The following is a 21,767-nucleotide window of genomic DNA, read 5'->3' as shown; positions in this document are numbered from 1 at the left end:
TTCTCACATGTCAAATCATCATTTAGCTAAAGAACTCAGCCAAACAGTGAGTCTCTGGAGTGAATTTTTATAGACCTGAGTTTTTATACGACCACACTAACATATCATAAATGTGCCCTGGGACTTGGCTATTGTTTATAGAGAAAGGAACTGTTAACTAGAAATGTGTCTGTGGTTGTGTACATACACACATATATGTTTACACTGGATTTCTACATATAAAGTCTATTTTTTATTTTCAGTCAGTCACTAAATTTGAGAAAACTACTTTATCCCACTATTGGGGTTCAAAAGACATTTGGAAGAGGGAGTAGCTCAGCTGCGGCTTCAAAGGCTACTCCAATTTTATTGATGATACTGAGAGATCCACATTCTCAATAGATCCTCCAGCATCTTCAGAGACCAGAGATGCTGTGAGAACCTGAAAATCCAGTTACAGCCAAGCCAGTGGTCTCTCAGTGCCTGCTTTAGAACTGCAGTTTTAGTGAATAACTGGGAAAAGCAAACCGTAAAGAAGGCCCTTGAGGTCCAACAGTGAGATGCTTGAATGACACCATACTCCACGGAGTTCCCATTGCTTCGTCTTGGAAAAAGCCCACATTTCCAGTTCCCAGAAGAGCTTTCTCAACTTTACCTAGACTAGACTTCCCCCACCTGGATCCCGAGAGGGCAGTAAAGGGCTTGGCTTGACATGGGAAGTTCTTGAATGGCAAGGCAACTCAAGTTTCATTATGTCGAGGAACTTTGAGGAAGTTACCAAATCCACGATTTAAAAATATGTTTCCTATTATATAGATAGACACACCTACTTTCTAGAATTAAAACCCAAGATTCGTTCTGTTGTTAACTCTTTATGCTGTGTAACTCTGTATGTAAAGTTACGTCAATATGGTCACAAATCCAGAAAGGGCTTGAAAGAGGTGGGGAATCGGACAGTAGTTAAGGTATTTGGATTTTGAAGATAAAATTGAAGTCTGAGATCTTATGACTTGAGATGTTTTGTTTTTAAAGTGCTTACTGCCCAAGAACGGAAGATTTAAAGTCGGGTCCCCCAGCACCCACAAAAAAGAGACTGAACCCCGGAGTGAGATGGTATGGGGGAAAGGGGCGGGGATCCCTGGAGCACACTGGCCGGTGAGTCTAGTCAGCTGCAAACGCGAAGTTGGGTCAAAGAGACCCCCTCTCAAAGAGCAAGGTGGGGAGATGTAGAGGAAGACAACCTAAGGTGGATCTGAGTCACAGGCACCCTCCCCTCCTCCTATCCCTACCCTTCCCTTTCGCCGCCACTCAAATAACAGCTCATAGTTGTTGATTCAGAACCGGTTCTTTTAGGAAACCCGATTTACAAGAAAGCGAAGGCAAGTTTCACTTTCACTTTTAGTTTCGTTTTTCAAAAAATAGTTTTCTGTTTGTTTGTTTTTTCTTTCTCACGACAGGGTCTCACTTTTGTAGCCCTGGTTGTCCTGGAGCTCGCTGTGTAGACCAAGCCCACCTCCAATTTATAGAGATCCACCTGCCTCTGTCTCCGGAGTACTGGGATTTAAGGCGTGCGTCACCACGCCGGACCCTAGTTCGTTTTTCTATAACTTCAGTATCTTATCCCAAAGTTGACCCTGAAGCCTTCAGCAGGAATTCCAAAGGGACAGGTTTTTCGCGCGCGGCTGGGAATTTCGGTTTCAGGGCGGAGGTGCTCAGGGTTCCCGCCCCGCTCTGAGTAGGCGGGAACCCAGAGTGGGCGGGGCCTGCGCTATAAGGTCGGGGGACTAGCTAGCGTCTGGCCACACAAGTCACACAGCACCAGCAGGTCGCCGCCTGTTTCCCCGCCTACAGGTAGGGAGCGTCTTCACGCCGAGTCCCGAGACCGCGGCTTGCAGGGCACTTTAGAGCCAGACTCCTAGACCCTTTGAGGATGGAGAGAGAAGAAGGCAACAGGGAAACACGATGGGTTAATAGGCAGCAGAGCCCTGCACGGCTAAGACCTCAGAATCTGTCTGGTGATAAGGCACCGTTAGCGTTAATGTGTGTGTTTATGAATCCGGTCTTGGGGTAGGTAGCTGGGTCAGAAGAGTTGTCCTAGCGCGGCTTTAATGGTTCATTAGGAATGACTAGGTAAGTCATCCCACTTGAAGCATCTCCTGAGGTCCCTTCCTCTGCCAAGATCCAGGACGCTGGAGCCTAAGACTTTTACTCTCTCTACCCAGAGGACCTAAAGGAGTCTTGGGAGAGGAGCAGAAGAACTTAACATAAAAATGCCCAGACATTTCTTAGACACATTGACCTTGGCTATATCAAGGTTTAGCTTGGGGTTATCGTAAGTACAGTGTTCTGTCTTATTTTTAATCTGAACAAATGATTGTGGATGTTTTCCTATGAATTAAATAGCCAGATTTTTATTGCTGTATTCCATTGGGTTGGATAATTAAGGGCACCACTCTCCCACTGATAGATGCCCAGGTTATTAATAGCAGGTTGCTAGCTCAGTCATTCACTGGTCATCACTATGTGCGGTTGCCTGGAACATAGCTGGGCATTTCCTTTAGATAAACTCTTAAAGCTACCTAGTTATGTCTGGCTATCTGAAAGACCTTTATATGGAAAAAATAAACAAGATGCGTTCCAGAAAGCATATGCAGCTGACAATGGCAGTGACTGGCAGTATTTAGGAAGAACTTTATACTCTGAAAATATTGGCCTTTTCCAGCTGAACAGCACAGACGGGAGGTCGTGGCAGTCCTGAAGGTGGGAGTGGGAGGGAAGGGGTTCAGGCTTTAGGATCATTTTTTTTTTTTTTTGGTTTTTCGAGACAGGGTTTCTTTGTGGCTTTGGAGCCTGTCCTGGAACTAGCTCTGTAGACCAGGCTGGTCTCGAACTCACAGAGATCCGCCTGCCTCTGCCTCCCGAGTGCTGGGATTAAAGGCGTGCGCCACCACTGCCCGGCAGGATCATTTGATAGAGTTAGAAACGTGGGTAAATCTTCACTCTTAGTTGTGAGAAAGGAAGCTTGCGGCTGCTCCCTTCCCACCTTCTGTGGGAGACAGAGAAGCTGTGCTCCAGGGTGCTCTTCTGGACTTCCCGGGGACAAACTTATTTCCCCATCTTGAATGAGCTGTCATTTCTTCCACTGTTCATACTTTGGTGCCCTGTCTCTGCTCTCGGCTGGGAACTCATCAAACAGTACAGTTTCTTGCCCAAGGAAGAAGAAGATCCTGTCCTCTTAGACCAACTAAGAGGTGCTGGCTCAGAGGTCAAGACCTCGCTTATTTACTTGGTCCCTGGGCTTCCTCTTTTCCCCTCCCTCTACCAACAGCTGACAGCTCAGCTCTGAGAGCCAGGGAAGGGAGGGTATGGTACTGAATTAGGTGAATATCAGACCTAGCTCAGCGTCCTTTGGTATGTCATCCTGTCTCATCTCCTTGGGCAGATGACTGTAGAGAAAGATTTTAAATATGTGCCCAGTGTTAGCAAGAGGATAACGAATCATTCTATTTTGCTCTTCTGATAAATGTCTCCCCCCCTTTTTTAAAGACAGTGTCTCACTATGTAGCTCAGGCTGACCTCAAACTCAAGATCCTCCTGCCTTAGCCTCTCAGCTGCTGTTACATCCTGCCCTTTTCTAACCTCAAGGGTTTATAATAGTCAATAAGAAGCCTATAACCTTAAGAGACAAAATAATTGATCAAATCATTATCATGAACTAAACATTTCTTCAAAAAATATTCAAGTTGCATTTTTCAAGAATTGAATTAGAAAAAAAGTAAAAAAAAAATAATGTCGGCACGGTGGGAAGATGCAATGGGACCAATTTTCAGAATGTGTCACGAATTGGGAAAGTGCTTTCTCCTTTGACCAGCAATTCCCGTTAGGGAAATCTGTCTTCCAGGCCTAATCTTGGACCTGGCACACAATAGGTACTCACCAAACATTGGCTAAATACACAAATACTTATGATTTTGAAAAAAGGACCAAAAAAAAAAAAACCCAACACCTAGCAATAAAGGAGTTAAATATTAAGGCCCATTAGATACAAGACTTACAGAAATTATGTCACAATCTTACACTTTTTTTTTTTAACAATTTTACACTTTCAAATGGCTAGTAAATGTATAGAAGAACTGGGACTAGAGAGATGGCTCCGGGCTTTCAAGCACTTACTGTTCTTCTTGGGGGACCCACAGCCCTCTGTAACTCCCACTCCAGGGAATCTGATGCCCTCTTTTGGTCTCTGTGGGCACCGGGCACACATGTGGTACCCATACATACAAGCAGGCAAAACATCCCTACACATGACATGAATAAATCTTAGACATGTAGAGAAGAGCTGTCTCATTGTAGGGAAAAGGCGGAAAGGAAACTATCTACAGACACGCTCAAAGTGGCCACAGTTTCTCCATCTTTCACCAGTGGCTCTGTGGGCCAGCTCTGTTTCTGCTGTCGGGCGCTGTCCTATGTCTTGGGAGAGGTCTTGGCAGCCTTCGGGCCTCTATATCATCACATCAGAAGCGGCTCGCCTCCTTCCCAAGCAAACTTTGGCAACCAAATCTGTTAGCCAATATTACCGAATGCTCCCTGAAGGGAGTGTATGTGATGGACGCACAGTTGTTTCTATAACAACGGCAGAACATTAAAATAAACTGATGTGGTCACTTCACCTCAGTGAAGATGTCTAGACTCCATTTCCAGGGTCCTTGCCATTCCATCACTTCATCACCAAACACTCAGGAGTTTGGTGGTGAAATCATTCATTTTATTCTAACAATGAAAGTAAAGCATCCGTTTATTCACTCATTTGAAAGTTGCGTGCACACGTGAAAGACAAAGAAACCATTCATGGTTCCATCTCTCCTTTTCTGTCTTTCTTCCTTCAAAATTACAAACGGGTGAGAACTTACCTGTGTTCCCTATAAAAGTCACGTTGCACTGCAGATAATCATGGTTAGGCAGTATCTCCAGACGGGCTTGAGGGTTTCTTTAAACCACAAGTATATTTTTGCATCATACACTGCCCTCCAAGTTCCTTCCTACGACTTTGCAGACTCATTCCCTATGCATGTACTAAATTCTGCCCCTCATGGTCTTCAGAGTACATACAGGTTTATTGGCCTTGAAGCTACGTGGGGTGTTTCAAGTCAGGGGCTGTTGTTAGCCCTGTCATTCCTGCTAGATCTGTGTTTGTTTTCCTATGGTGGATTTCTAAGACAGGGAAAAAGAGATCATAGGACATACACAGTTAAAGTTTTAACAGAGATTACCATACCGGTCTTTAAAAAGCCGTACAAAGAGTTTCACATCCTTAGCAATGAAAGTCCAGAAATCCTGTCTACCTGTATTTCACTAACACTAACTATGAGGAAGCTATAATTTTGGAAGAGCAAAAGGTCAAAAATGTTATCATAAATTTTCAATATACTTTCTTAGAAAGAGTGTCCTTTCCTATGTCTGTATTTATTGTTCTCTGAACTATGTGGGGCTCTTGTTTATTTTCCTCCCAACCCGTGTATAGTTTTCTTACTGAGTTGTAGAGAGTGAATGCCCACAGCCCTAGTCTTCCACTTTCTATGGCTGTCAATAGATTGTGTGTAGACACAAAGGCCAAGGAGCCGCTAGGAAGGAGAACTGACTTTCCTATGAAAGTTGTAGACATGAGTAACACAGAAGAGAGAAGATGTTAACGAATTGGCTGGGGTATAGTACTAACTGTCTTTGGCCACCCCTTTTGGACATCAGTTCCAAGGAAGAATGCCTTCTATTTCTTGCTCACTGCTCCTCAGTGCCCCCAAACAGTGCCAGACTCAAGAAGAGATATTCAGTGTTTCCTGAGTGAATTAGAAAAATGTCAGCAGAATAGAGACCAGGATCTAGACAGCTACATCAGAGAGTGGTCCGGAGGCATCCAGACCTTAGTAAATGGGCCAAATCAAATTCTCCCTTCCCACTCCTGTTAGTGGTATACTTTCTCTCTTTATTGGGAAGAAGTATTATAATTTGGAGTAGGTAAGAGGCAGAGGGGAGATTTAAAGATTTTAAGATTTCAAATTCAATTCAAGCATTGAAAAGTGAAAGTGAAAATCGGATTTCCTTTCTCTGAAGCTTTGCCTAAGGCAGGCTTTACAGGTAATTATCAATGTTGAAAAGCGTGGTGCAGCAGGAGGAGTTGGGGAGGTATTTTTCCCTTGCCTTATTTTGAACGTACATTATCGACTTGGAGGGCTTATAACTCAATGTGAAGATGTTCGCCTCACCAGACCAATTTCTCCTCACTTGGTTCCGTAGAGCCTTGAGTTAGGAAAGGAAAGTCCCGACCTTTCAGCTTTGCAGCTGTCTCCACACTCACAGAGTGTACTTGGTTCCCGCCGGCTTATCTGTGCATCCCATCCTGGCTCCTGGAGGTTATTTCTATATGAGCAGGACAGGTCTTCTACTGATGGCACACTGTTTGGCTATTTGAGTTAAGCAGCACTCCTTCTGTGTTTCCCATTTCTAGATAATTCCAGAAGCATGAGGATATTTACCGTCGCTACATTCACAGTCTGCTGTCACTTGCTAAGAGGTAAGTCTCCAAATCTTTTCAGTGGGTTCTGTTATTTTCGGTATTGTAACCTTGAGTTAAACATTGAAGTACTTTGTGTGTGTATGCATATGAAGTGTGTGTGGTGGTGGGGGGGGGGGCGAATGCACACATGCATTTGCTAGGCACACATGTAGAGGTCAAAGGGCAACCTTGAGTGCTGGGCCTCATCTTCTACCTTGTTTGAGACAAGTTCTCTTATTTGTTGTTCATTGCCAAGGACTGCAGGCAGCTGGCCCCAAACCTCCTGGGGATTCTCCTGTCTCTACCTCCCACCCCACTATAGGAGAACCGAAATTAAGATTGCAGGTACATTCTGTTGTAGCTGGCTTTTAACATAGGTTTTGGGATGAACTCGGGTACTCATGTTGCATAGCAAGTAGCTTACTTGCTGGGCGATCACTCAAGTCCCCAAAATAATTTAAGGGAGTGTATCTTGCTTATTAAAAGCACACTCTAGTTTTCCTTCTTCGTAAATAAGTTACTTGTATCATTGTAAAAGATGAAGGAAAATGCAGGAGCTGTAGGTAGAATTTAGTAGTGGAACTCTTGCCCAGCGTGATCAAACTCTGAATTCCATATCCCAGCACTGGAAACAAACAAAAGCAAACATAAAAAATTTAAAAAAACATTACAAAGACCTGCGGGGGGAGGTGAATATAAAAATAGAGTTACTACAAAACAGAAAGATTGTCTGTTTCCCATGGACAACTCCTAAAGATCCCTGGGAAATGGCCCATTGGTAAGATATTTGTATTTATAGATTTCTTATAAACAAGGCTGGGAATATACTATCTAAGTTGCTTGTGCTCTTCCCAGTGAAGATATTTTAAAGAAGAATTTTAGTGTTCATGCAATTCAACAAATAAAATGATTGTAACCTTTTACCCATTTTCCAAATGTGTTTGGAGGACTTTTCTGTCTTCTGAGGGCCGGTCCACTTTCTTTTCAGCCTTCACCATCACGGCTCCCAAGGACCTGTATGTGGTAGAATATGGCAGCAATGTCACGATTGAATGCAGATTCCCGGTAGAACACCAGCTGGACCTGCCCTCCTTAGTTGTCTACTGGGAGAAGGACGACCAACAAGTTATTCAGTTCGTAGATGGAAAGACAGACCGGCAAGACAGTAGCTTCAGGGAGAGAGCCTCGTTGCCAAAGGAACAGATTTTAAAGGGAAACGCTGGGCTTCACATCACGGACGTGAAGCTGCGGGATGCCGGGGTTTACTGTTGCATGATCAGCTATGGCGGCGCAGACTACAAGAGGATCACACTGAAAGTCCATGGTAAGAGTTCCTCCCGATAAGGAAGTCTTGACCTACATTTAAGACATCTCTGTAATGCGGAGAGTTTTGCATAGTTGGAAGTCCACACCTACTTTTCACAGAACAATAGCAGCCTGTTCATTCATACTCTCCGCCAATGAATACTCCTAGCGTCTCGTGTTTGACAGTCACTTGAGATCCAGTACCAGATAATGCACAGCCATGCTCTGCAGCACTGTGAGCTTTCAAAGGCTAAGTGCCAGGTGTTTGCTTTTTATTATTGTAAATGCAGTATATACACTTATAAATAATTTGGATATCATGGAAAGGAATAGAATCATAAAATGTCCTTCCTCCCTTCAGTACCATCATCCATGGCGTGCATATGCTATTTGTGTATCCCTCCAGAACCTTTTTATTGGATTGGTTTTTTTTTTTAAAAAAAAAAAATTCTATCAGGCTTAGCACATTTTCCTTCCCTTGAGTATCTCCATACAAAATCCAATATGTATGTATGTATGTATGTAAATACATACATACACACACACATATGTAGCCTGCTGTAAGATTCACATTCAAAAAGACAAGGTTAATCTATGAAGGATGAAAACTGATGATGTTAAGTATAGAAGAAGCCATTCTTCCACAGAGAAGCCACGCTCATCTCCAGGGCTTGTGCCAGGGTCACTTGGGAGTACACCGAGGAGGCACTACTGGTATAAGTTCCTGGAAAAGGACTCCCAGAAAATATCAGCAGGTCACTTGAGTTTAAGGCTCTGGATTGGAACTAGCTAAGGGAAGGAAATTACCTTACTAACCACCCTTGCTTTCGCTGTTGGGTTTCATAGAACTGAGAGTTGCACCCCTCCCAAGCGTTCACACAGACAATCCAAACGCCTGCCAGGACAGAATTTCCCCAAGGCTCCTTGCTTCATATACTTCCCAAAGTGGCGTCCTTTCTGTTTGGAACCCCCTTCCGTGGTTTGCCAAAACTTCTCCCTGATTGACAGCGAGCTGAACTCTCTCTTCCCCAGGTGTATGCTTGAGATGATCTGCCTGCCTCTTTTGGTTTTCATAATAAGCTGTTAAATATTTGACTAGAATTAGATAATCTCTTGTAATCCTTTTATTCCTAAACTAGTGTGAAGGTCAGTATTATGAAAAAAGAATACTTCTTCAAAGTCATCAAGATAACTATTTCCTAAAACGTTACGTAGAAGTAAGGATAATGTGTCCAACTGATAGCATATGAATGGGTCTCTGATGCTGGATCTTTTGAAACTACCATTGTTATAAAAATATCACTTGTCTTTATTTTCATTGTCTTTTGTGACATCCATGAATGAAGGGATGTGGTTGTTCATATCTTGAGCGCGTGTTAGCTCATCAGCAAATATGAAGTGTCTATTTTGTTCCAAGACATTTAAAGGCATTATGAAGCCTGAAGGTCATGATCAGTCAAGGTTGCTGAACCTGAGGTAAGGGGAAAGACCAATCCTAGCAGTCAGGAAGAAGGAAGTCTCTGTGTCCAGACGTCTCCTGTGACTTGTTGGGAGTAGCTGACTTTGTGGCGAGGATGACTGTCTTCTAGATTATCCGCTCCACAATATCTCTGATGCAAAAGGAAACCTTCTGGCTGATGACTTCTCCGTGGAGAGAGATTTGGTGGGACAAAGCTGATGACCAAGCAGACTTGAGGTCTGCTTGTGTGAACGTTTCTTTTTCTTTTAGACATCGCTACCTTGGCGTTCTACTTCCATCTCATCTTGTCATTTGCAGCCAGTGGTTTGGGAGCTTAGATGAGCTAGACCAAGGGTTTGAACCTGAGCTTTGTGGCTTTGGTGAGTGTCTGGGCTCAAATCCAGCTATTTGAGAGGCCGAGACAGGAGAATCACAAAGTAGGGCAAAATAGGGCCTTGTCTGGGATATATATATATATATATATATATATATATATATGTATATGGGATATATATCCCTTGTCTGGGATACACAGACACACACAGACACACACACACACACACACACACACACACACACACATATCATGTTCAAGGTCAACCTGAGCAACTTTAGCAAGACCCTTTCTCAAACAAACAAACAAACAAACAAAAAGATTAAGAATAGGAACAGGACTGCGGACATAGGACATAGCTCAGCGGTAGAATACTTGCCCAGTGTGTGTGGAACCCTGGGTTCCATCTCTAGCACCTTGGTGGCTGGCACGTAGGAGCTTTGCATGCAGAGGAAGTAGAACTCCTGAGTCATCTCCCATGCAAATGATTTCACAGTAATGCTGCTGCCCCTTTTCTCTTCCCATTACTGCAAGTGTGTGGCAGTAAAGCTCCCTGGGAGGGTGGGCACTCACCCTGGGATTTTAAAGGTGAAGCATTTTAAAACTGAAACGTGAAAGGCTGTAGTTTTGTATTAACTCAGTTGCCATGATCTCTTCGGGTGCTATTATACTTTCGAAAGGTTACAGAAGACCCCCAGGTATCCGGCTTTCAATTGAAATCTTTAGCTTTAATCACTGAAATTAATATCGCAAAAAAATGAAATGTTCATTTAATGTTTCTGGGCCTTAAATGATATTGAGCAGCTGTAGGAAACATTTTAATCATATGTATAGATGATTAAGGCCAACCAGATCCCTAAGTCCTGTTTAAATCTTTTCTATGTCATCTGTCTCCATCTAGTATGTCTCAGAATCTCATATTTATTCTCTCTTTCCTTCATCTGGATCACAAACCGGAGGGGCAGGGGTTGGGTCTGTTTTATTCATTGTTGGGCCTCTATGCCTTGGTTTATGATGACATTCCTGTGCAACAAGAAAAGAGAAGAATATTTGTTGAAGGAAGGAATGGTTGTTTCAAAAACCATTAGCTTAAGATGTTTGTTCTCTGAACTGACTTGAATATGGGAAAACTGACTGCCAAGACTGTGTGCCAAGAGCTGTAAGAACTTTCTGAAGACCCACTGAAGAAGTGGTAAAAAAGGGAGGAACACTGTGTTCCTGGTCCTCCTCGTCTGGCTGGTGGTAGCGGGAGCAGTTGCACAATGCTTAGGCAACTCCTAATACATGTTAGGCCATGAGCCTGGGCTTTTTGCTCATATGAATTAATCTAATCTTTAACATGGCACTGTGGAGGAGACCCTTGATCATGGCCATTCTGGGTTTTTTCCTTCTTACTATATTTCAAATCTGAATGTGTCTTTCAATGGATGGCATTTTAGATTCAATATTTAGCCAAAGAAGTAATGCATCTAAAATGATAAAGCCAGGTCCTAAACCTAACTAGCTCGTTTCTGAAATCTGTGCCCTTACTAACTGTGCTTTGCTGCCTAGCTTTGGGCCGCTGGAGTGTGCATCAAGCTGAACAATGACTTTAAACTAAACTGAACTTTACTTGGTCTTGATCAGCCAACTAGGTAGCAGAGTATTATAGATCCGAGCCAGAGTTTTCAAAACAAACAAAACAAAACTTGCTTGTCTAGCCTTTCTGTAAAGTGCCACAAACTTGTATGTGATTATAAAATATAAATTTGGCACCAATACATAGTTTATATCATAAGAAATTGTCATTTTAAAGATCAAAAGAAGATAACTGTCATTGATTTCATATAGTTGGCTCCATCTAACACATGATCTATTCTTGAAATGGACAAAAATAGACAAAATCCCAAAGGAGAAATAATTGGAATAAACAATATGTGTAATGTCTTGCCAATCGTGACAACATCAGTGTATATTATGATGAAATTCACCATTAACAAATGGAGATGGTCTCAATAATCTTGAAGCTTATTTTAGCCAATGTTTCATTGTATCCTACTCAGTATTTGTTTTTAACTTCAGAAAGTGGATGATGAAGTCACTTCTGACATTTTGTTTTGCTTTGTGTGGAATTGTTAACATCTTCAAGCCTCTGCTTCTATAAGGAGACTTTTAAACGAGCTCATTAAAAAAAATAGGTTAATTCAGTTAAAAGTAGACACGGGGAATGGGTCTGTAGTTCAGCTGGTAGAGTGTTTGCCTGCCAGTCATGAAGTTCTAGTTTAAAACCCAATGTGGTGGCACACGCTTGCCTGTGATTCCTGCACTCAGGAGGTATAGAGTTCTCTTTCGCTACACAGCAAGTTCAAGAGGCTAGCCTGATCTACGTGAAACTCTCAGCGTGGCGGTGGTGGCGCACGCCTTTAATCCTAGCAGAGGCAGGCGAATCTGTAAGTTCAAGGCCAGCCTGGTCTACCAGAGCTAGTTTCAGGACAGCTAGGGCTGTTACACAGAGAAACCCTGTCTCGAAAAACAAAAACAAAAAAAAAAAATGAAAGAAACTCTTTCTCAAAACCGAACAAACAAAAAAAGGAGAATTTGAAAAATCCACAGTAACCCTCTTTGTTCCTGTGGCCGACAGTGACGTACAGTGGCTGCCATCAAGGGTTTTGAGGCATATGTAATTTAACAGGCACTATAGCAAACACAGAAGTAGTTCTTACATTTTAATGTTGCGTCTTCATGCATGTGTCCATCTTAGCCACGAAAGCTCTGGGGGTTGAATCAGTGTGGACGAGGCAACTCTTCGGTTCACCACATTCTCCTTCAACTAAGGCCCCGGAAAAGTGAGACTAGAAAGCAACTATTTCACTCCAAATGTCTTACCATTGACAGTGATTTCAAATGTAAACCTTTAATTCCCAGAAAAATTAAATCTTGTGCAATGTGGGATAGACTCTATTGGGGTGACATTATTTCACCAAGTGCCTATTTAATAAGGTATAATCAGTAGTTTTACTTTTAATTGTTCTTAAATATGACAAATACAAGACTAAGGGCTCAAGTGTCCATAAAAGCCCTTTTTGTGTTTTGAAATCATAATTATACCTATTTTATTGGTGGTCATTTTCTTGATTCAAGGGCAACAAAACATCATGTCATTATTTCAGTTTGCTTTATACTAGCTGCTCTGTGTCAGATTTCTGTGAAAATATGTTGCAACACTCTTATTATGTCTTTGGCTGGGAGTAGGTAATAAAGTCTCTCTCCTAGGCTCTAATAAATGGCTCACTAAAACACTGAGGGCAGAACAATGATTATTGATTTAATAGATATAATTTATATTTAGATAGAAAGACCTTTGGTTTCAAGATGATAATTTACTTTATTTATTTGAGACATTTAGTTTGAGCCCAATAAGCTCGCTGGTGTGATTTATTCCTGCAATGTGATTGTTCCTTAAGCCCAAACGTGGCCCAGATTTGAACAGAAAACCTGAGGCAGACTAGCACACACTCCCTGAGCTGAGCTGGAGACATAGTTCCCCAAGAACTGGCCCAAGTTGACAGTATTTGTAATCAGACAGCACCTGCGATGGGAGAGAGCCTTGACCTCTTTTTGCTTATGACCTAGCCCCGTACCACAAAATCAACCACAGAATTTTCATGGATCCAGCCACGTCCGAGTACGAACTAACATGTCAGGCTGAGGGCTACCCAAAAGCTGAAGTCATCTGGACCAACAGTGACAACCAATCCCTGAGTGGCAAGACCACTGTCACCACTTCCCAGACAGAAGAGAAGCTTTTCAATATGACCAGCACTCTGAGGATCAACGCAACGGCTAACGATGTTTTCTACTGCACGTTTTGGAGATTACAGTCAGGGGAAAACTACACAGCTGAGTTGATCATCCCAGGTAAACTGCCTAATTCTGTCCCTTGTCCCCTCGCATGACAGCTGTCCGTCATAATCACCCAGTGCCAGCTGACCGAGTACATGGATAAACAGCACTTATGTCTATTAAATGTATGCTATTTCCTCATTTTCTTGCACGCTAGCCATAGTGCTACTTAAAAAAATATTCAGCAAGTGTTTATTGAGTATTCACCCATGACAAACTGTATGTTAGGCATCGAGTGTTCACAGATGAATAGGACAAAAGTCACCGTGCTCCAGGAGAACAGGGGACAGCTGCAACGTAGGAAACACTGTCGCAGCTGGGGCACCGTGGGGGCATGAGATAAGGACTCAACTTATGCTTCAGGAATCAAAACGTTATCATACTGGAGCTGCTCTCTTCTCTCCAGGGCTTCTGTAGTAGGAAACAAATGCTTTGTCCTTTCGTCTTAGTCTCAGTGTGAAGGGTCCTTTCCCCCTCTGTTGCTCTGATGTTTCAACTCCAGGAAGTCTGCCTTGTGCATAGAACATGAGCCTGATATCTTTTGGCAACCTCCTAGATTTCTGTGTAGTTCACGTGCCCTGTAATGGTTGTAATTCACCCGGCAAGGCTATCGGAGAGACACAATGAGCTGTAGATAAGTTCAGCTGTTTTTTTAAGCTTGTTACCTTACAGGTATAGACGGGATGGGGGACAGCCAGGTGAGAGGCTCAGAGCGTTAGGAGAACTTAAATCCAGGGAATTCTGAGGAAAGTTGCTTCTGCTTCATCTCCTCTCCAATGTCCACCAGCAGTAGTGCTCTAGAAAGTTTAGAAAAAAAGAAATAAAATTACACAGAAAAGTCAACTAATATGAAAATTCAGCCCAGGATGGACTTGGAACCAGAAAGAGCAAACAGGTGTAGAAAACCAGGAAGACGGCCTAACTGAATTGGGCGCTCTCGTAAAAGCTGTCTTACTGGGTTCCTGCCATTCAATGCTGTTTTATGAGGCTGGAGATGTAGCTCAGTTGGGAAAGTACTTGCCTGGCATCCACAAAGAGCTGACACCCAATACCAGAGAAGCCTGGTGATGTAGGACTCACCTGTAATCTAAACACTTGGGTGGCCAAGGCAAGAGGCTCAGAAGTTCAAGGTCATCTTCAACTACTTAGCAAGTTCAAAGCCAGCATGGATTACAAGAGACTCTGCTTCAGAAACAAAACAAGTGAACATCATCACAATAAAACAACAAACGCTGTTTGATGGCAATTTATTTGTGGGGCATCCTGGAGTAACTTACTTAGCCCCTCTGTCTATTTGCCTGTAACTTGGGTTTGTTTGGTTTTATAAGAACCAGTTGGTAGGTTTAACATCTGTTACTTTGAAATGCAAATACAACATTCGTGAACAGGCTTTATAAACCGTGTAGTTAAGTATTGTGGATCTCAGTTGATTCATAGTGGGGACAAACAGGAACTGATTTACAACAAGAGATGGGAGTTGGCAATCCCAAAGCATCCTTGTGCCCCGGGACCTACCTTTCCCAAAACTTCAGACAGAGACCCTGGCATGAGAAGCCAATGACTAGAATGTCAAGAGAGTTTCAAACATGAAGGAATAAAAACACACATTGGTCCGTGATCACCACCACAGGTGTGGTAGGCAGAAGCTGCTTAACAGTGCCCAGTGGTCTTCCATGTTCTAGAGTGGGCCTTCCATGCCATGTTGGCTGTTAGTGTCTATATTACAGAGTGCACAAGGAACTTACTTCACCAAGGCCCCCATTTAATCTTGCAGTCACTTTCTGTGGCACTATGCTAAACATGTCACAGATAGCCACACAAGACATCCCTAGCATTTCTGTTTGATAGGCTGAAACCTTTGGAGGTTTCAAAGTCAATCCGCAGCGGTAGAATTCAGTCTTGGAGGTTTCAAAGCCATTTGCGGGAGTAGCGTTCAGTCTGTGGCACGCGTGCAAGCCTTGACTGGCCATTGACTTTTAGTAATTAAGATTACCCTAAAGCCAAACTAGATTTCAGGAATGACCATTCTCCTGACTATTTCCAAGCAAAACCTTCTCTTTAGTCGGCATCTTTCAATTCTCTTTTTCAGAACCACCTGCAGAATTTCTCCCAAATAAGAGGACTCACTGGGTACTTCTGGGACCGCTTCTACTGTTGTTTGTTGTAGTCCTAGTCTTCTTCTGCCTAAGAAAACAAGGTATTTCCTTCACCACTGTGGTTTCTGTGCTGCCTGGGGAAAGTCCGCGAAGGTCTTCTTACCGCGATATTGAGTAGGCAGTGTCAGAGACAGCACCTACCCTAACTTGATAAGGGCAGCCCCATACTACAGCCTGACCCAACAGGCTGGCCGAGCCTTCCTGGGAAATACTTGACCTTGAAGGTTGTGCCTTTCACTTTCAGTTAGACAAAATAAGTTTGAGCTGTGACTCCGGTGAGCCGAGTCTTCCTTCAGCCCTGCTCACGTAGCTGTTCCGCTGCATCTCCTACCTGGGAGTGTCCCGTTGGACCGTGTTGTATTTTGGAGGAGTGTGAGTTGGACAGGGTTTAGAAAAGCTAAAAGACTTAGCATTTTTTTTTTTTTTGGTTTTTCGAGACAGGGTTTCTCTGTAGCTTTGGTGCCTGTCCCAGAACTAGCTCTTGTAGACCAGGCTGGCCTCGAACTCCCAGAGATCCGCCTGCCTCTGCCTCCCGAGTGCTGGGATTAAAGACGTGCTTTTGAGGCAGCACTGCAGCGTCTGCCGTTCAGTGGTTCACAGTAGAGTCAGGCGGCGCCACTGTGTGCAGTGCAGGGGTGTTGGACGGGTAGCGGTGGAGGCTGAAGAAGACAGCTGTAAGGCTCCTTCTTAACAAGTAAATAACCACAGACTTTGAAAGACCATTGTGCCCATTGGTCTCAGTTGAATTCAAGTTGAATCCCTTGCAACATCCTATCGAACTGGGTTCTGGGTACCCTAAGTAGGGAAACATTTCTGTCTAAAACTGCTATCTTTACCACAAAGCATTTTTTTTTTGCAAACTTTCTGGAATCATTATGACATAGTGGTTTAAATAATTTTCATATATTGATTTCAGCTTTTACCCATAAGAATGATTTAAATCTAGGAAAATGAGTGCATCCAAATAATGTCATCCCCTTGTAAGATGACTTAGAGAAAACCTTTTCCGCAGTGCTTTGAAGTGTATACCCAGAGAGCCAGTGATGTATGGACTTGCCTGAAGCCAAATAGGGAACTAAAATGTGGAAATGAACTTCAGTCTTCTGAGAGGAATTCCCCTTTAATCCTTCGGAGGATGAGTGTATGCGGAAAGCCATATAACTGAGGGGGTAGCGACCAGCTGTGTCCAAAGTACAGACCCTAACCAGAACCAAGAGGGTGGCCAAGATGTGACATTAGGTTTCAGTGGCACGTCTGGACTAGAACTAGACTTGGGCTTGCGCAAGGAAGAGATTGTTGCCAAACTGAGTCTGGAAAGGATTGATGGAGAAGGAGTGTGGTAGAGTTTCAGTAGGTAATAGAGTAGTTCGGGATGTAGGCCAGCTCTGAGGATAGGACGGGAAACAAAGTAGACAACCCTAGAGAGAGAGAAAGAGGACAGAGAGGTGGGAGGAAGGGAAGAGAGGGAGGGAGAGAGAGAGAGAGAGAGAGTGAGAGAGTAAGTGTGTGTCCTAAGTTGTTGCATAATTAGCTTTGGGGTTTTGTACTTGGAATAAGAAAGCTTGTGGACTAAAAGTCCAGTGATTAAGATTGAGTTGAAACTTGAGTCACTGTGGGTTGGGTCGTAGTTTTGTGCTGTACAGAATTAAGATTGATTTTTTTCTCATTCAGTGAAAACCCTAGATGTGGAGAAATGTGGCTTCGAAGACACAAAGTCAAAAAACCAAAACGGTAAGTGTGACAAAAGGGATGGGTAAATGGAAGGGCAGTGCAGTTTGGTCCTGCAGGGTTGTGGTTCCAGAGCTCTGTAGGCTGAGGCAGGAGGATAGTGAGTTGCAAGCCTCCTGACCCACATAGCAAACAACATAAACAGGAAGAAGAAAAGGCTATCATAACAAGAGAAATCGACTAGTCGTGACCTCCCCTCCTTCCAAAGGAGCCTGTTTGTGAGGACCGAGGACTCCTCTGCCTCACAACTCCCACAACTGAGGAAATTCTGGGATGGTCCTGCATACTAAAACTCAGCCCAGGGCTGCAAAGAGTTGGGAGCAGGAGGGGAGGGGCGCTTTTGTCTAAGCTGCTGATACCTTGGTAGCCCTGCAACCAGAGAGAGTGCTGAGTCAGATGAATGTGTAACTAACAAATGGTTCTGCTGGTCGGTCCGCTGCTAACTCGTTCTTGTGTGGGATATGGAGTTCATTTCATCACCCGCCCTCAAGCACTCTTATAAATATGAGAATATAAAATAAGGTGGCAGGAACACTCAGCCTCGCCATACGCTTTCATTCCCATCCTATGGCCTCCACTTCATTCTGCTGCTAATGTCTATGTTTCTAGGAGTAGAAAACCCTCACTGCCCTAATTTTTTAAATAAGCTCTATCAAGTTTTCTAATTCACTGTACTGTGGTTAGAACCTAAGGGTACCACTGAGCACAGGCAGGATTAAAGCTGGCTCGTGAACTTGAGCAGCCCGGAGTAGGTTCCCTTGTGTGCACTACCGTTTATGCTGCTGAGTTCCCTGAGGAACCAGCCTAGCTTGCTCAGCTTGAGGGTTTCTCAGTCCAGCAAGTTTTCCATTTTTAAAACCAGGGCAGTCCCGGACAAACAAGGGTGTTTAGTCATCCGTCAGCATGCAAGTGTTGCCAAATTTGTCTCTGTCTTATTGCAACCTTATCATATGATCTAGCAATATCCAACTTGTTTGTCTTGCACGTCTTCATGCATTTCCCCCGCACATTCCCTGCTCCTGTGAGATTACTTTACTATGGTCCCTCTCCAGATACACAGTTCGAGGAGACGTAAGCAGCACGGAAACCTCTGATCTTCGAGGCGGGATTGGCAGTCTGTGGTCTGTGAATGAAGGGGCCCTTGGGATGTGGGTCCAAGGACTCGAAATGGAACCTGGGAAGACAAGAGAAGAGAGAAAAAGGCGAGCCTGGGATAAAGGACATTTCTGCAGGAGATACCAACAAGCAAGTTACCCATTAATCATCTTGGGAAAGTGGGCTGAGAACCCCTGGCTCAACATCTGGCCCTTGCAGAAGTGCCCTTTCCTTCCTCTCGGTGCCTGGATGGGCAGCGGAGAGTCACAAGTGTGGAAGTATGAGTGTTCCTATTTATTTTGAGTTTGTGTATGCTTGTTGTGGGAGTGTGGTTGTGCCTGATGCGTTCTAAAGACATAATAGATGCTAACATACAGTCACCAAACTCTACTGCTGCTTACCATCTTGTCCACAGGCAGAAACGCATGTGCACGTGTGAGGTGCTTGGTGTCCTCTGTGACTACTGGTATAAGCGGGACCATGCTTGGTTCAATAGGGCTCTTGCTATTTGACTTGAATAATCTTTATTCTCAGTCCTTGAGGCTCTGTGGTAGTAATTGTTCCGTTGAAGTGTCAGTTTTACAAGTGTCTGATACTATATGCAACAATCTCATTTCATCTCCATAGCAACAACCCTCAGGGTAACCTCTATTATACTCACTTCATAGCCCAAGAAGCTGAGCAATTAAGTGATTTGCCTACAGAATAACAGCTATCAGATTTCTGTCCTTCAGCCACTGTCCTTTCAGGATTCAGTTTGTAGCTAAGAAATGAATTTAAAAACTGCCTAAGTAGCATTGATTTCACACAGCCTTGTGTACCATGCTGGCCCTGAGCATAGAGATGCAAGCCAGGGTACTGGTTGGATATGTGTATGCATATGCTTAAGTTCAATACTCAAAGCAATGTTCATTAACAAGGAGTCTATATTTAAAAGACTCTGGAAGTAACTCTTGAGTTCCTTGTCTAGCATTAGATTTACGTCTTATTTGTTACCTTCTTCATACAATCTCACATCCTCTTTGTAATATCTAGCATTGCTTAAAAGTTCTTTTTTATTTTTCTATCTAAATGATATTGAGGGTTGGGGAGATAGCTCAGCTATAAAACACTTTCCTCATGAGGTATAAAACCCTAAGTTTGTTCCCCAAAACCCACATACAAAAACAGCTGGGTATATCTGCATGCGTTTGATCTCAGCACTAGGGAGGCAGAGACAGGCAGATCCCTAACTCTCGTTGGCTAGCCAATCTAGCCTGCTTGGTAAGCGCCAGGCTTATGAGAGCTGATACCTCAAAAGATGATGTAGATAGTGCCTGAGAAATGATGCCTGCATACACACATACACCACACACACATGCACACACATGTACACACATGCACACACACATGCACATGAACACACATGCAATCCAAATACATGTCAATAGGGTGCTGACTCAGAATGGTCCCAAAGACAAAATAAAACTCTATTCCATCGCCCTAGCCTTGCTAGCCCCTTCCCAGAAGCAACTGGTGTTGCTTTTTGCACATATATTTTCCCAAAGATGATTAATAAGTAGAAATATATGTTAAAGTACCTATATTTTTTTAATTCCTAAATAGTAGCTCACTGTGTATTTGCATATTTACCCTTTTTATTTAATGTACTGATCCTTATGCAGCTGCTGGAACCTATTTAAAGATCCAAGAAGGGAACTGCCCCCTTTCTAGGGTTTTCCTTCCCATCCCTACAGATGTCTCTCATAGTGCCTAGGCCAGGCACTGTGTCTGTTGTCCCTACCTGTAAAATACCATTTGTAGAGCACTTACTCACTGACTGAGTTTGTGTTTGGTTTATTTTATGTCTGCTCAAAGGGAGACCATGAGTCCCCAGGGTCCACTGGGTCTACCCAACACCGAGGAGTGGGTAGCCTTCTCCTTCACTCAGCACACCGAGGAGTGGGTAGCCTTCTCCTTCACTCAGTACACCGAGGAGTCGGTAGCCTTCTCCTCAGTCAGCACACCGAGGAGTCGGTAGCCTTCTCTGTCACTCAACAAGACGCAGATCTGGCGCAGTGCTGGCACTGCTGTTTTCCCTCTGCTTCTTTTCTCAAACACAGATGCTCTGCTTGCTTATCACAGGTTCTCCCTGGAAATCCCAGCTTTGCTCCTCCTGCTGGTTGCCCTGGACCTGCCCTTGTACCAGGAAAAGCCCCTTAGCTCTGCCTGAACCCTTGAAGGTCACTGCCTCTCATTGCCACAGGGGCCTCAAAGATAATGTTTTCTTGAGGGAGGAGGGGAGAAAGAGCCCAGAGCTTTCTTTCAGTCCTCTTTGTCTGGTCCCATGTCAGGGGTGAAGAAACAGACCAGGTACGGTGGTGCATACAAGTCTCTAATCCCAGCCTTCGGGAAGAGAAGCAGGCAGATCTCTGTGAGTTGAGGCCAGCCTGGTCTACATAGAGCCCAAGCCAGCCAGGGCAACATAGTGAAATTCTGTCTCAGAGCTAAGACTGATGAATCAGAACCCCCAAGGGAACCCTTCTGTTACCCGTTCACGGGATGATTCTCATGGCAATGTTCTGTTTGTATGAAGTTTAAGAAAATATGTAGTCGAGCGAGACTCCACTCACTTTATTTGAAATCTTAACACCGTCTCACGGCGTTGGATTGTAACGGCACTTTATACCTTTGTGTTGTGGGTCGCCCTACATGTAAATTTTATTTTGCATCTAATTGTCATTGTATTGCATTAATTTAATAAAATATTCTTATTTATTAAACATTTTTTTGTTTCTTAAACCATTTTCAGTTTAATCTCCAGTAGGAAGGAGTCACTTTGAATACCTAAGATCCCTGTCTTTATTTCCCCCCCACCACGCACACAGAACTTTTTTGCGTAGATGGCATGTTATCAGTCAAAAGTCTTCCATCCAAATTGGAGATCTGGGGGTGGGGTGGGAGGATAAAGCGGAATCCCCAGAACCAGGGATGTGAAGGGGCTTGGCTTGGAGAGCACGCATCACACCGCGAAGCTGCACGCCCCTCAGTCTTCAGGTTCTGAAAAGGAAGCGAGAAACCCAGAACTAAGCAAAGTTCAGGACTAGGACCCAAGACTTCTCAGGAACCATAAGAACGTCTACAGTCTTTTTAGACAAACACTATCACACGCACCACTAGGGAAAGTGTGGCTCTTTGAATGTCTTGTCTCTCTTGGCCACTTCCTCACAATTCAGCTTGAAGAAGCTTTGGATCCTTGGCTAATTTCTTGAAATCAGATGCTCTCAACACAAGGTAACT

The 21,767-nt window shown here is 43.6% G+C and overlaps 1 protein-coding gene across 1 annotated transcript; it reads left to right on the top strand.

The window, feature by feature from the left end:
- Window positions 1-1,778: 1,778 nt before the first annotated feature.
- On the top strand, window positions 1,779-21,239 carry Cd274 (CD274 molecule). Its single transcript, XM_041661647.1, has 7 exons — window positions 1,779-1,830; window positions 6,482-6,547; window positions 7,518-7,853; window positions 13,240-13,524; window positions 15,599-15,706; window positions 17,337-17,396; window positions 18,446-21,239. Exons 2-7 carry the CDS (start codon window positions 6,496-6,498, stop codon window positions 18,466-18,468), a joined length of 864 nt encoding a protein of 287 aa, XP_041517581.1. The 5' UTR covers window positions 1,779-1,830; window positions 6,482-6,495; the 3' UTR covers window positions 18,469-21,239.
- The last annotated feature ends 528 nt before the right edge of the window (window positions 21,240-21,767 follow it).

This window comes from Microtus oregoni, unplaced genomic scaffold (genome assembly GCF_018167655.1).
Source record: "Microtus oregoni isolate MIOR12 unplaced genomic scaffold, Mior012 000012F_ref0000307, whole genome shotgun sequence".
NCBI lineage: Eukaryota > Metazoa > Chordata > Mammalia > Rodentia > Cricetidae > Microtus > Microtus oregoni.
Note: the sequence above shows the minus strand (reverse complement) of the source record. Positions and strands in the feature narration are given on the sequence as shown.